The following is a 15626-nucleotide window of genomic DNA, read 5'->3' as shown; positions in this document are numbered from 1 at the left end:
GGAGTTCTGGGAGGAACTCAGCAAATCCCTTCATCCACTCCTCAGCCTCCAGACAGAACCAGCATCACCTTTCCAGCCCCATCAAGGTTTTTCTCACAAGCTCCTTAGCCCCTGCAAACACGGAGGTGTCCCTGGGCAGTGCCCCGCACCTAGGAAGTTTTTGCAGGGCAGAGTGGAGCGCCCAGTGGGTGGGATGGGGTCTGTGAGCTCTGACAGGGGAAAGACATGGGGAGAGAGAAACAGCTCCCCACAGGGACAGCTCCAGGCAGCAGAGTCACAGTCAAAGTGTAAGAAGAAACTGCAAACTCCAGTGCCTCCCCTCCTCTCCTCTCCCACCCAGCACAGCCCTCTGCCCTCAAGGCGGTGGGGTCCAGGGCATGAGTCATTTCTCTGTCTGATGGGCATGCAGGAGAGGAAAACTCCTGAGTGTTCTCTGTCTCTCCCTGTCTCTTCCTCCTTTGGCAGAAATGTCATGATATTGCTCTATATTTCCCCACCTATCCATGCTGCCCTTGTCCTTCCCCTTGGACTCTCTGGGCAGGGTCATTTCAGATGCAATTCAGATACCAGTCCTGTGGGTCCTGCCATGCAGAAGTGTCTTTGACGTTGAGGTGTCCAAGTCCCCCTCCAACCTTTGCAGCTGTCGGCGATGCAGTGCGGCAGCTGGGAATGAACCAACTCTCTTCAGGACACCCTGTCTTTAGGACATTTGACTATTCCTGTGGGTGTCCGACTGGGCTGCAAGTTGCCCTCTAGAAGGACACAAGTCTCCCATTGTGTCTGAGTGTTATCTTGGTGCCCCATGGAGAAGCCACCTAGATACAAAGGCCATGGAAATGCTCCTGGGTGACTGGATGTGGGCAACTGGAATGAGTCCAATGTGTTCCTGGCTAGAAGGGAGGGGCTGAGACCTCCTTCAGATACTCTGAGAAAGGGTGCTGAGTTTGGAGATCTGCTCTTTGAAACTGGATTCCTCTGCTCGCAGCAGTATTGTTTCTTGTTAGGGTAACATGAGTGCAAGTGTCATCCACTTCAGAGGTGTGAGCACAGGGCAGCTGGGAAAAAGACTGATGGACGGAGCAGCTCTCCTCCCTCTGCACTAAAGCCAGAGTGAATCCTTTTGCCTCTCAGGATTCACAGCTGTTCCCTCTGAGTGCAGTAGAAGTGCTGGGGATTTCTAATTCTAAGAATCCTCCTCAGGTGTGACGGGGAAGTTAAAAGAAAACAAAGAAATCCTTAAAACTAGTAGTGAACCCACAATGTTTAGAACTGAGAGTGAAGATGCTGAAAAGCGCTTCAGCATTATGAGTGGATGAAATCTGACTACAACTGTGAATATGAAAGTTTAGCCATCTTTGTTCCTATGTACCCACAGCTGTAGGTCAGGACCGACTCCTCTGGAGCCCACAGGCAGAGGCCTCTGCTCCTCACTGCAAACTCAGGACAGTACAATCTGGAGCTCAAACCACGGAGCTTAGTGACGGTCCTGCTGAGATGAGGAGAGGTAATGGGCATGTGTCTGGGGGGAGGGGGAGAGGGTTCTGTGCAAAACAAAAAGTTTTGCTCAGAGAAGTCTGTCCTGACTTGTCAATGGTTTTTTCCTCCTTGGACAGTTCACCATGCTTGGAGAGAAGCAAATGTCCAACAGCAGCTCCCTCAATGAGTTTCTCCTCCTGACATTTGCAGACATGTGGGAGCTGCAGCTCTTGCACTTCTCGCTCTTCCTGGGCATCTACCTGGCTGCCCTCCTGGGTAACGGTCTCATCATAACAGCCGTAGCCTGCGACCACCACCTCCACACCCCCATGTACTTCTTCCTCCTCAACCTCTCTGTCCTCGACCTGGGCTCCATCTCCACCACTGTCCCCAAATCCATGCCCAACTCCCTGAGGGACACCAGGGCCATTTCCTACTCAGGATGTGCTGCCCAGGTCTTTCTGTTTCTCTTCCTGATAACAGCAGAGTTTTCTCTTCTCACAGTCATGGCCTATGACCGCTTTGTTGCCATCTGCAGACCCCTGCACTACGGGACCCTCCTGGGCAGCAGAGCTTGTGTCAAAATGGCAGCAGCTGCCTGGGGCAGTGGTTTTCTGACTGCTGTGCTGCACACTGCAAACACATTTTCACTACCACTCTGTGAAGGCAATGTCGTGGAGCAGTTCTTCTGTGAAATTCCCCAGATCCTCAACTCTCCTCCTCAGATGCATCCCTCAGGGAAGTTGGAATTATTGTGGTTAGTGTCTCTTTATCTTTGGGGTGTTTCATTTTCATTGTGCTGTCTTATGTGCAGATTTTAACAGTTGTGCTGAGGATCCCCTCTGAGCAGGGAAGACACAAAGCCTTTTCCATGTGCCTCCCTCACCTGGCTGTGGTCTCCCTGTTTGTCAGCACTGGCTTGTTTGCTTACCTAAAGCCCCCCTCCTTCTCCTCCCCAGCTCTGGATCTGGTGGTGGCTGTTCTGTACTCCGTGGTGCCTCCAGCAGTGAACCCTCTCATCTACAGCATGAGGAACAAGGAGCTCAAGGATGCACTGGGAAAACTGGTTCAATGGGTACAATATCAGCACCAGTAACCATCTCATGTATATCCACTCATCATTTCTGTCATTTGGCATTCAGGCCAGGTGCTGTTCATTTCTTATTTCTTATTTTTCTCTCCTACATTAATGGGAAAAAAAAAAGTTCCAGTTCATGGCAATTGTCCTCAGGAATCCCTCTCTTGAATTTGACCAAAAGACTGTGTTGAGGCAGGAAGCCAGGCTTCCCCCTTCATCAGGAGAGATGGGGGAACCTCAGATCCCACCAGTCTGAGCTCCCTTGGATGCCCTCAGTGCAACGAGGAGAGTTTCCTTCTGCAGGGTCTCTTTTGGCACTGACACGAAGGGAGCTCAGTGGGACAGAGTCTGGCTCCAACGAGTAAAGATGGGGTGAGACCGTGGGTCCTGTGTCCACTAGGAGAGCTCAGCTCTCCAGACCACAGTCAGGGTGTGATCTCCCATCCCTCTCCTGTGAGGGTGGCTGCCAGCTGTCACCATGGGCTGGTCTTTTCTCTCTCTAGTGCTCCAAAGCTACAAGTGGAGGGGGAGTGGAGGGGAGGGGAGTCAGGCAGCAGCTTGTGGGGACAGACTCCATACTTGACAGTACCATCCCCATGCTGCCACAGCAGGCATTTCCTCACTGTACCCTTCACATGGCGACTGAACCTTTCCTGGAGACATGTCCACCATCAACAACAGGAATTTCTCTTTTTAGAGTTGTTCCCATGCTATCCTTCTGCACTCTAACGTGGGTATGCAGCCCAGTAACCTAGTGGTGGTGGTAGGGTTGTGCTTCCATGTGTGTGTGTGTCCTGTAAATACAGGCAGGACAAGGCAATGGGCACTCTTATGCCCGACCTGGCCTCCAGAATAACATTCCTATGATAAAAGAGGATCTCCTCAGTGGCATGCCTGAAGTCTGGGCTTTCTTCAGAAACGGAGGTCAAAAATACCCGCAAGGGATTGCCCCACAAAAGGGCCTGCTGCTCTGCCTGTGAGCCCTGTGGGCTCCAGGGGATGAGCTCAGAGTCCCAGTGTACTGTGTTAGGGAGCAAGAGCTGGATTCAGGGCTCATTTCTTGGAGACCAATGTCAGTGGAGATGGTGAATGGTCTCCGAGTTACCTGTGTGGGGCTGTCCCACAGGTGACAGCACTGATGACAGATGCCCATCCTTCTGGAGAGGAACCTGAGGAAGCAGGAAAGCTCAGGGGATCTCCAGGGACAGCTCTGTAATCCCTGGAGAGGCAGTGCGGACCCAGGAGGCCCAGGGAAGGGGGACTGGAGAGTAATTGATGCTCCTGTAGTGAAATACCACAGGCTAGAGGTAGTGCACACCGAATACATCTTGTGCTATTGTGAACGCCCTGGGGTCACTCTGAGTGCTATCTATGAGCACAGACATGTGCCAGTAGTATCAGTGGTGGTGATCTCTGTCTGGCTGAGTCTGCTTCCTGCCCCAAGCAGCACAGCCAGTGCAGATTCAGGAGTCACCCTGTGGTCCTAGAGCCCACTCACATTGCAGAGGAGCACCACCAGCCCAGGGGCATGTGGGGAGCACAGGAGAGGGGTGCAGGAACAGATGGCCAGGCCAGCGCAGACACACTCACCTGGGGAAAGGTGCTCTGGGGAGCAGGGCTGTCTGAGGAGAAAAGCAGGGCAGCATTTAGAGTTAGAAAATGAGAACAAGAAACAGGTGTCTCTGTGCAGCAGGCTCGGGGCAGGCTGCTCTGTTCCTGAGGCAGCAGGAGCTGCTGGAGGAGCTGCAGGGCCAGCCAGAGCTCTTGTGCTGTGCTGGGGAGAGAGGTGGGCATGGAGGGGCTTCAGGCAGACAGGGAGGGGGATCTCCTGGGCACAAGAGCAGGGCAGACAGAGAGTGACTGACGTCTTTGTGGGGCCTCCTCCCTCTTGCCAGGGAGCTTCTGCCCTTGTCCTTGAGCCTTGCCTGAGTTACATTGTGGGCATGCCTGTGCCTGGCCCTGCACTGCTCGGGTGCTGACCTGACCCTGTCCCCAGCCTCCTGACCTGACTCCCCATCTCTACTGTGGACCTGCCCCCTCACTACAGTCAAGAAAGCCTTGGCAAGGGAAGCTGGGATGCAAGCAGAAGCAGCTTGTAGGTCCCCAAGGTGACCATATATGCAAAACAGCAACCCTTGCCTGACAGCCAATTGAAAGGTGTAAGGAGTGCCTCAGATTTGGACCCCCTAGCCAGGTAACACTGCACGCAGAGCCTTAGCGGGGAGGGCAGCCACGTGGGAACTGATTGGGTAGTCAGGAGGGCAGGTTTTGCTGTATCACGGGTCAAATGTTTTTGCTCCAAAGAGTCTGTTGTTGGGAGCAGCAAGGGTGGGGCTGCTTCATACAGGAAGGGGAAGCAGGAGCTGAGGGTGTTGGCAAGGCAAGAGGGCAGCGCCCCACCGATGAGGGGTGCCGTCCCGCAGTGCAGGGGCAAGAGGAGCAGAGCAGGTTTGGGGATGGTAACCAGGGTCAGGCACAGCCCAGCGATCACCAGATAAGACCGTAGGGCTCCAAGCAGCCCTGTTTTGCATGGGAGGTTGGAGTGGAGACCTCCAGAGGTCCTTCCCCACCAAAACTCTTCTGGGACTCCATGAATGGAAAGACCCCCGCAAGCCGGAGGCAGGTGGTCATCCTGGTGGCTGGCTGGGGCTGGATCGCTGGTGTGGGGAGAGGTGGGGGAGGGCCAGGGGCTGGGGAGCTCCTGCCTGCAGAGCTGGTCCCCACGGTGGCAGGAGAGGGGCTGGGGGCTGGGAGTGAGGGGGCAGCAGCCCGGGCAGGGGTGGGCAGGGCTGTGGCAGGGGCTGCAGGGAGCGGACACAGCTGGTGCTGCTGCAGTGCAGCAGCCTCCTCCCCAAAACATCCCACACTTTCCTGAGGCAGACATAGGCTGTTCTCCCTCCCAGCAGGACAGGACACACGAGGAGGGGTTGACCAGCCCCGTGCTAAGGACCAGCTGCTCCCTGAGGCTGGCACAGCTTGACTGCAAGGGGTCGCCATCTAGGTGTCTTTGCCTCCAGCCCTCTGGGCCCAGTTTCTGAGCCCAGCTGGGAGCTGGTTTGTGGGGAAAAGGAAGAGCCTTCCTCTCCCCAGCTCTGTGCTCCCCCATGCCTTGCCGAGGCAGCTGCTCTGCTTGTCTCCTGGGCTCTCCAGGCACTCAGTGCCTGGGGAGGTCCCCACAGATGTGCTGGCCCAGGCTCACCATGGGAGGGCCAGGTCTCACAGGCACCTCAGCAGAGGCCCTCGTGGGTGGCCTGGGTCACAGCCAGCACTGTCAGGAGATCCCTGGGATGCAAAGGTGTGCCCAGGTGTGGGGGAGCCCCATTGGGGGAGCTCCTGGGGGCAGAAAGGGCAGTTGGGGTAGCAGCACAGTCATGTGTCAGGCCCTGGGGGGCGGGGGGGGTCAGCGAGGCTGTGCAGAGCCAGGATGACCCTACACATCTCTTGGTTTGGCCCTCCACAGAGGCCAGGGAAATGTTGCTGCACATAATGCCACAGCAGAGGAGCTGAGACTCATGTCGCTGTTGCTGTGGAGGTGCCTGGGCAGGGAACCAGCCTGGGTGGAAACACCGTGTGGGTGCAGGGCACTGTCAGAGGAAGCTCCCAGCAGTGGGTGGAGCTAGGACACTTTTAGGGGAAGCTCACAGCATAAAGGAGGCAGGGCACTCTCAGGGTCAAGCATGACAGTGGTGGGTACCCAGGGCTGTTCTTCCGAGGGACCTTGACAGGACACCGAAATGGGCTGCTGGGAAAAGTAAAAGCCCCACAGCAGGCTGGGCAGGGGCCTGGTCCCTGGAGAGCAGCTCCGCAGATCAAGTCCTGCAGGTCCTGGGCACAAGCTGAGCTGGGGTCAGCAGCGTGCCCGGGCAGCAAGGCCGGCCCCACACTTGGCTGTGTTAGCAGAGTGCAGCCGACAGGGCGAGGGAAGGCATTCCTGCCCTGGGGTCGGCTCGGGAGAGACCACGTCTGGGCACAGGGTCCAGTTAGGGCTCCCCACTCCCAGACAGACATGGACACACTGGCACAAGCCCAGTGGACACCCTCGAGCTGGTCGGGAGCTGGAGCACAGGACGTATGAGGAGAGACCAAGGGCACTGCTGCTTTACAGTTGCCACTAAAATGAATCTATTTCTTAATCACAATTTTTATCTCAGGTCAGGTAGCTTTAAAAAGCTAGCATTTTAGATTAGTTCCATGTTATTTTTCCTCTCTAAAATCTTATTCCAAAGTCCTTTACACAGATAAGCTTCTTTTTATGTTCACAAGGAATCTTCCTCAGTGATATCACCAGGTTCAGAAGTTTGCACTGCAGCTACCTAAAATATATACATATACACACATATACATATATATATATATGTTTACATATATATATACATATAACAATGAATGAAACAAATATGAAATTGTGAAACTTGTGATGTTACCTGTCCTCTTGAGAAAAATGTTATGGCTATAACTTTTAAGCAGACTGCGACAAAAAAAAAATTGAAATTTCTAGTGAAATGATGTACTTTTTCAGTGGAGTCAATTTTACTGTATTTTCCTTTCTCCAAGGGGGAAAAAAAACACTGCAAAGATATGGTAATTCATGTTGTTAATCAGCTATTTGTTGTTTTTTTGAGCGTTGCTAATGCAATGGCTTGGGTTGGTTACATTTCGAGTTTGTAACTTTTAAAGGAGGTGAATGGAGTTATTCTGGTCATTTAAACTCTGTATCTGCAATTGAGTAGTCTAAGTCTAAACTAATCGTCTAGGCTCCTCCTTCAGCTACAACAAAAGAGTACTTCTCTCTTCCAGTTTGATGGCTAACAGACCTTCATTTACTTAATTTAAGGAATGCAATTTTTAATGGTGAAATGTTAGGTGAAATGAATCTTGTTGCATGCAGACCAGTAGTGGATCTCTTTTTTTTTTTTTTTTTATTTTTCGTACTGACCAAGGATTGCAAGGGCTAATCCAAAGGCAATAGGGGAGCATCCTCCTTTCTGGGGGCATGCAGAATCTCTCTGCAGTCTACCTTTGGCCTGTGAGGGCTGGCTGTTTCATCTTAGACACGTTTCCCTTGTTGCACAAACTTCAACACAGGCACAGTGCTTATTCAAAAAGATCCCCCAAGCCCTGAGCCCCCAAATTAATGGGATCTTGGCATAGGGTGACACTCACAGGGGGCATCAAATCTCTTGAACATGAGAGTTGGTCACTGTCCAGGTGGTGGCGGCAGTCTCCTTCAGCAGGGTCCTTCCAACACTGGCTTGAAAGTCTCCCTGAACTGTTCTTCTGGGCAATTTCGATAATCCAGCTGGCCTGTGGTCCTGTGTGACCTCTCCAGCGTATGCATGGTCCATGGCTACTGATCACCTTCAGCCACATGCCAAAGCATCTCCTAACTCTCCTAATAATGCACAAAAGACTGTCCTACATGTCCATATCCGCATTTGCAGGAGCAGTTTCTACTGTCAGTCTTCAAGGGTCCTAAATAATTACAATTTAAGCAGTTGTGCAGCTGGAGCTGCTGCAGGGATCTCTGAAACGGGCACGTACCCCTCCTGTGGTGGTGATCACCACAGTTAAGCACAGGGATTGGTCCAGGCACAGCAGGATCTGCCTCTGGAAATCTCTCGAACTGTTGGAAATATCCACTTGGAGAGGCCCTGCACCAGTCAGTCCAACACTTAGTTTGGAAGGTGCTAGGAGTTCAGTCGACCTCTGAGTTTCAAGTCCATCCCCACTCTCAAACCTGTCCATCATCTCATCTGTGCAGATCACTAGCTGGAGGAGTTCCTGGACCACCCAGAGGATTAATGACTTGAGTGCTCTGAATGTGCACACAGGCACAGGCCTGATAGCCTGTTACCCACCCATGCCACAATTACAACTCTAAGAGAAACTTGAATTTCATACGTGCAACTCGATTTCCATAGTTTTGCCACAACTACCAGTTCTTAGCTAGCAGCCCAGACTACCTCACTGCAAGCAAGTGAGGCAGGAGAGGTGTTTACTGTGTGTAAAGATAGGTGGGATGAATCAACATTTATTTCATGGCATGTGATATAAACAAAGAGAGAACCAGAATCCCTTGTGCAGATCTCCCACCTCAAGAAAGAAAAGTAGGACTAGGAAAAGGGAAGGGAAAGTTGATGAAGGTGACAAGATGAATTTCACCACGCATGACATCAGTTACTCTTGTCACACCTTCAGCTGACCAGGTTCTGAAATGGATCCTCCCAACCATACCATAGTGAGGAAATTCTTCCTGAAGGCCTTTTCAGTCACTCATGAAATGCAAATCCTCTTCTTCACACTGCTGCGGGTGATTTATCTGCTCACTGCCACGGGGAATATGATCATGATATCCATCATTTGGCTCAACTGCCAGTTCCACCCCTAGTGTGTCTCTTCCCCAGCAGCTTCTCCTTCTTAGATATTGGGTTCCCTTTGCCTCCAAAATGTTTGCCAGCCTCCTCTTGGAGATTAAGACCGTCCCACAGCTGCTTGCCACTCCCAGACCTTCCTCCCCATCTTCCTGGGCACAGCTGAGGTCAGCCTCCTTGTTCTGATGTCTTTCAGTTGCTGCAAGGCCATTTGCAACCTATCACATCTTTATGAACCCCTGCTTGTGCTCCGTGCCCCTCTTTACCTAGACTGCTAACACCTCTATCCATGCTCAGCCACACGATCTTACATACCAAGGTACCCTCTGTCCCCAGTAAAGACATTCTTTCTTCTGTGTCTCATCCCTTTGATGAGAGCAGCCTGCATGGGCACCAGCTATCCTGAAACACGAGCTTTGTTCCCTCCTCCACTGTGGGGCTGAGCTCCTTCACACAGACCACTGTCTTATGCCTGCACTAGATGCACTAGCCCAAGAATACCCTCTGGGAAAGCCACACGAAGCCTTCTTCACCTGCCATGTCTCACGCTGCCATAGTCACTATCACATATGGTAGCTCCAGTTTTGGCTATGTGGGGCCTGAATACAGACACTCCTTTGAACCAAAGCCTGAGAAAGGGGTTCAACAGAGGGTTACCTCCATGGGGAGCAGAGAAGCTGCTTCACTGTAAGCTATCAGCAGCTTTGCAGGTTCCTCCAAGAAAGCACATTCAGGAGAGGAATGATTTGAGGTGCCATCCAGCAGACTAAGAAGACACAGCCGAAGAAGACAGTGTTAGAACTTCCCCAGAAAATGGGAAGCTGGGACTGTCACCTCTGATTCACTGAGGCTCCAGTGATATTGCTGGAGGTGACTGGCCTTGAGCTTTTGCTCAGATAATTACAGCCAGAGGTTTGATTTCAGCAAATCTTCCAGAGGAAGCCAGGCCAGAGATTTCCCTGTGCCAGACTAGAGGCAGAGAGCAAGATAGGGCATTTGGCATCTCGACTAACCTGAGCCCCAAGTTAAAATGCCAATGCCGTCATGGAGTATTGCCCATTATTGAGCTTCCCATTTTACTCCCTATGTAAGAACCACCCATTCTGACATGAGGTCTGTGGGGAGAACAGAGTCTGTGGAGAACCTCTGTTTCACTGCTTCAAATGCATCATCTCCTTCTCTCCCCTTGCATTTTTGAGGTACTCTATTGTTGGAGTCACCTGGTCCATTTCTTTATATGTCTAAAACCAAATGCAAGAGTGGAGGGAAAATTGTCAGTATTTATAGCCTATGTTTTCCTTGGGCTTCTCTCTGTTAGATATGTTTTTGGATTAAACAAGAAATGAGCTACTAAATGAGCTAATTAAGAGATTTGAGGCCAACTACTGACTTTGATCTACTTCATGGGAGGTGTTTGTGAGCGGCTGGAGTCTGCACTCGTTTTCCCTTGCCTCCCTGTAGAGTCAATGAAGACAGAGAGCTCTAGGGGCTGGGTCCTCCCAGACTATAATTGGCAGGTGAAAGAAGTATTACCAGTCTCCTCCAGACACTCTTCTCTCTGCACTGACAGGATGGGAGTCAGCTAACTTGCTCAAACAGAAGTGTCCAACTTTGAGGCATCGAAATTATAACCCTGCTTAGTATTTTGTTTGTTCCAGACCCTTCCTATTTCAAATAATCCAAAGGACAGCCTTTAAGTTCTTTAAGATGAGAAGACCTCCTCCCTCCACCAAAGGGAAAGCAAGGCATGTTAAGTTGGGACATTTAATAACAATGGACCTTGGCAACGGTTTGGCAATAATGCTATTTCAGTGCACAATGATGTCAGATGAGACTGTCTGATGCAGACATTTCCAATAACTGAACTCCTTTTCTGGAGAAACAGAGAGGAAGAAACTGTGGAAGAAATCAGGGGATTGCAAAAGAGATACTGGGTGTTGACTTGTTTTGAAATCAACATCCTCCCAGATGTTCAGAGTCAAAAAAGGCAAGTACTGAAAAAAAGAAGGAATAACTTTCCAAATGCATATCTAAATGGATGGTCTGGCATCTGCAGATCATAGCAAGTATGTTTGCTGGGAGATTATTTTGTGTTTTGAAACAGAGATTTGATGGATGTTTGCAAGGAGTCGAAGTGAACTAGGAATTTCCCAGGCACGGCATGAAATAATTCACAACCTCTTTAAAATACTGTGCGCTTGAGAAAGAATCACAGAATCACAGAATCACAGAATCGTTTAGGTTGGAAGGGACCTCTGGAGATCATCTAGTCCAACCTCCCTGTTCAAGCAGGGTCACCTAGAGCATATTGCCCAGGATCACATCCAGACGGCTTTTGAATATCTCCAGCGAAGGAGACTCCACCACCTCTCTGGGCAACCTGTTCCAATGCTCTGTCACCCTCACAGTGAAGAAGTTTTTTCTCAGGTTCAGATGGAACTTCCTGTGGTTCAGTTTCTGCCCATTGCCTCTTGTCCTGTTGCTGGGCACCACGGAGAAGAGGCTGGCCTCATCCTCTTGACACTCCCCCTTCAGATACTTGTACACGTTGATGAGATCGCCTCTCAATCTTCTCTTCTCCAGGCTGAACAGGCCCAGCTCTTGCAGTCTTTCTTCATAGGAGAGATGCTCCAGCCCTCTAATCATCTTGGTAGCCCTCCGCTGGACTCCCTCCAGTAGTGCCATGTCTCTCTTGTCCTGCAGAGCCCAGAACTGGACACAGTACTCCAGGTGAGGCCTCCCCAGGGCTGAATAGAGGGGCAGGATCACCTCCCTCCACCTGCTGGCAACACTCTGCCGAAGGCACCCCAGCGTACCATTGGCCTTCTTGGCCACAAGGGCACACTGCTGCCTCATGTTTAACTTGTTGTCCACCAGCACTCCCAGGTCCTTCTCGGCAGAGCTACTTTCCAGCAGGTCAACCCCCAGCCTGTACTGGTGCATGGGATTATTCCTGCCTAGGTGCAGGACCTTGCACTTGCCTTTGTTGAACCTCATGAGGTTCCTCTCCACCCACCTCTCCAGCCTGTCCAGGTCCCTCTGAATGGCAGCACAGTCTTCTGGTGTGTTAGCCTCTCCCCCCAGTTTAGTATCATCAGCAAACTTGCTGAGGGTGCACTCTGTCCCTTCCTCAAGGTCATTGATGAATATATTGAACAAGACTGGGCCCAGGACTGACCCCTGGGGGACACCACTAGCCACAGGCCTCCAACTTGACTCTGCGCCATTCACCACAACCCTCTGAGCTCGGCCATCCAGCCAGTTCTCAAGCCACCTCACTGTCCACTCATCTAGCCCACACTTCCTGAGCTTACCTAGGAGGATGTGATGGGAGACAGTGTCAAAAGCCTTTCTGAAGTCCAGGTAGACAACATCCACTGCTCTGCCCTCATCTACCCAGCCAGTCATCCCATCCGAGAAGGCTATCAGATTGGTCAAGCATGATTTCCCTTTGGTGAATCCATGCTGACTACTCCTGATCACCTTCTTGTCCTCCACATGCTTAGTGATGACCTTCAGGAGGAGCTGTTCCATCACCTTTCCAGGGATGGAGGTGAGGCTGACAGGCCTGTAGTTTCCTGGCTCCTCCTTCTTGCCCTTTTTGAAGACTGGCGTAACATTGGCTTTCTTCCAGTCCTCAGGCACCTCTCCTGATTGCCATGACCTTTCAAAGATGATGGAGAGTGGCCTAGCGATAACATCCGCCAGCTCCCTCAGCACTCGTGGGTGCATCCCATCGGGGCCCATGGATTTGTGGATGTCAAGTTTAGACAAAAGATCTCTAACCTGATCCTCCTCAACCAAGGGAGAGTCTTCCTTTCTCCAGCCTTCCTCTCTTGTCTCCAAGGTCTGGAATTCCTCAGGACTGGCCTTAGCAGTGAAGACTGAAACAAAGGCAGCATTCAATAACTCTGCCTTCTCTGTATCTTTTGTCACCAGGGCACCTGCCCCATTCAGCAGCGGGCCCACATTTTCCCTAGTCTTCCTTTTGCTATTGATGTATTTGAAGAAGGCCTTCTTGTTGTCCTTGACATCCCTTGCCAGATTTAATTCCAACTGGGCCTTAGCCTTTCTTGTCGCATCCCTGCACGCTCTGACAATGTCCCTGTATTCCTCCCAAGTGGCCTGTCCCCTTTTCCACATTCTGTACACTTCCTTCTTCTGTTGGAGTTTTGCCAGGAGTTCCTTGCTCATCCATGCAGGTCTCCTGCCCGCTTTGCTGGACTTCTTCCTCAGAGGAATGCACTGATCCTGAGCCTGGAGGAAGTGACGCTTGAATATTAACCAGCTTTCTTGGACCCCTCTTCCCTCCAGGGCCCTATCCCAGGAGATTCCCCTAAGTAGGTCCCTGAAGAGGCCAAAGTCAGCTCTCCTGAAGTCCAGCGTTGCAATCCTACTCATTGCCCTGCTCCCTCCTCGTAGGATCCTCAACTCCACCATCTCATGGTCACTGCAGCCAAGGCTGCCTCCAACCTTCACATCTCCAACTAGACCTTCTTTGTTCGTTAGTACAAGGTCTAGCATTGCACCTCTCCTCATTGGCGTCTCCACCACCTGAGTCAAGAAATTACCATCAATGCTTTGCAGGAACCTCTTTGACTGTTTGTGCCTAGCTGTGCTGTCTTGCCAACAGATGTCAGGGTGGTTGAAGTCTCCCATGAGAACCAGGGCCTGTGATCGTGAGGCTTCTTCCAGCTGTCTGTAGAAGGCCTCATCTATGGCTTCCTCCTGATCAGGTGGCCTGTAGTAGACCCCCACAACAGTGTCACCCATGTTACCCTGCCCTTTAATCCTTACCCATAGGCTCTCAACTTGCTCTTCATCCACCCCGAGGCAGAGCTCCATACATTCTAGTTGCTCCCTCACATAAAGAGCAACTCCACCACCTCGCCTTCCTGGCCTGTCTTTCCTAAAAAGCACATAGCCATCCATGACCGCATCCCAGTCATGTGAACTATCCCACCATGTCTCTGCAACCGCAATGAGATCATGGCCCTGTGACCGCACACAGATCTCTAACTCTTCCTGCTTATTCCCCATGCTGCGTGCATTGGTATACAGGCATTTCAGAGAGCCACTCAAGCACGCCACTCAAACACTCACAATCCTTTGTGAGTGGTTGGAAAAGATAGAAAGAAGACAATAAAATCTCTGAGGACTCTAACTGAAATGTGAAACAGAGAAATCAGGGTGCGATGAATGGCTGAGGGGAATATCTCTGTCTGTGTTACATAGGAAGCAAGCAAGGGTGCAAAGAAGGAAGGACAGTGAAATTCTCCCACTTGCTTCTTCATGCTCCCCTGCCAGCAGGATGGACTGAAATTGGGCATGGGACCAGCAAATGAAACCGTAGTCGCTGAGTTCATCCTCGAGGGTTTCTCAGGGCTTGATCAAAGGCTACAGCTATTCCTCTCCCTGTTCCTCCTACTCATATACCTGACAACAGTGATGGGGAACACAATGATCATTTTCCTCGTGTGTGTGGATCACCGCCTGCAAACCCCCATGTACTTTTTCATCAGCAATCTGGCATTCCTGGAAATCTGGTTTACATCTTCCACAACTATCAAATTGTTGGTGGTTCTGAGCTCTGATAAGAGAACAATCTCATTAAGCAGCTGCTTTGCCCAATCCTATTTCTATTTTGCCCTGGGTTATGCAGAGTTGGTTCTCCTTGTTGTCATGTCCTTTGACTGCTACGTTGCCATCTGCCAGCCTTTGCATTATGCTGCCATCATGAAGTGGCAGCTCTGCACCCACCTGCTTGTTGCTGCTTGGGTCACAGGCTTCACACTCTCAAGTTACTGCCTGGTCCTACTCTCAAAGCTGACTTTCTGTGGCCCCAACAAGATCCACCATTTTTTTTGCGACAACTCCCCCTTATTCAAACTGTCCTGCTCTGATGCCAGCCTGCTTTGGAAAGTAGACTCCATTTTCATATCGTTTGCTGTGCTGAGTTCTTTATGTTTAATCCTGGTGTCCTACATGTGCATCTTCCACTGTATTCTGCACATGCCAGCAGCATCCGGGAGGAAGAAAGCTTTTGCTGCATGTTCTTCCCATCTCACCAACTTAGCCATCGCGTATGGAAGCTGCATTGTTCTCTATGCACAGTCCTCCGAAGCTGTTTCCTTAGAGACCAACACAACTGTGGCTTTGCTGAACACTGTCCTGTACCCATTCTTAAACCCCTTCATCTACAGTCTCAGAAGCCAGACTGTGAAGCTGGCCCTGAAGGAAGCCATTGGCCGTGCAAAGGTTTGGCTTTTCTCCCAGTCATGATGCTTCTCGGGACAGCAATTCTAATTATTTAGCATATATTACATTGCACACACACATCACAGCTACTAAATACAGGTGCCTCAGGAGATTTATTTTCTCCTGAGAATGTAGTGCTGAAAGGAAGGAATGTGAATTGTGAGTCTCGGTTACAGGGGGTTATTATAAACAGAATCAAAAAGACATTAATAAAATGTTGAACACACAGACTTCTTAGGACTAGGACATAGACTGCCAGTGCGTGCTGGCACAAGGAAGTTTTCATAAGTGATCTCAGGAAATGTAGCTGAAAACTCTGGGGACAATGTCCAAGAGCAGTGGAGAAAAGCTCAAAACACCTTCTCTCCCTGCATAACAGAAGATGCCAAGCACGAAAATTAAGCTTGCATATTGCAACAGGCTCAAATGCACTGGATTCAAAT

At 50.8% G+C, this 15626-nt stretch overlaps 1 protein-coding gene and 1 pseudogene across 1 annotated transcript; both read left to right on the top strand.

Annotated features, from left to right (window-relative positions):
• Nucleotides 1-1637: 1637 nt before the first annotated feature.
• LOC138063511 (olfactory receptor 14C36-like) lies at nt 1638-2572 on the top strand (annotated as a pseudogene).
• An 11645-nt stretch (nt 2573-14217) lies between these two features.
• On the top strand, nt 14218-15207 carry LOC138063468 (olfactory receptor 6N1-like). Its single transcript, XM_068923103.1, has one exon. It carries the CDS (start codon nt 14218-14220, stop codon nt 15205-15207), a length of 990 nt encoding a protein of 329 aa, XP_068779204.1.
• The last annotated feature ends 419 nt before the right edge of the window (nt 15208-15626 follow it).

The sequence above is a fragment of the Struthio camelus genome, chromosome 32 (genome assembly GCF_040807025.1).
Source record: "Struthio camelus isolate bStrCam1 chromosome 32, bStrCam1.hap1, whole genome shotgun sequence".
Lineage (NCBI taxonomy): Eukaryota > Metazoa > Chordata > Aves > Struthioniformes > Struthionidae > Struthio > Struthio camelus.
The sequence above is the reverse complement of the archived record's forward strand: the minus strand, read 5'-3'. Positions and strand labels throughout refer to the sequence as shown.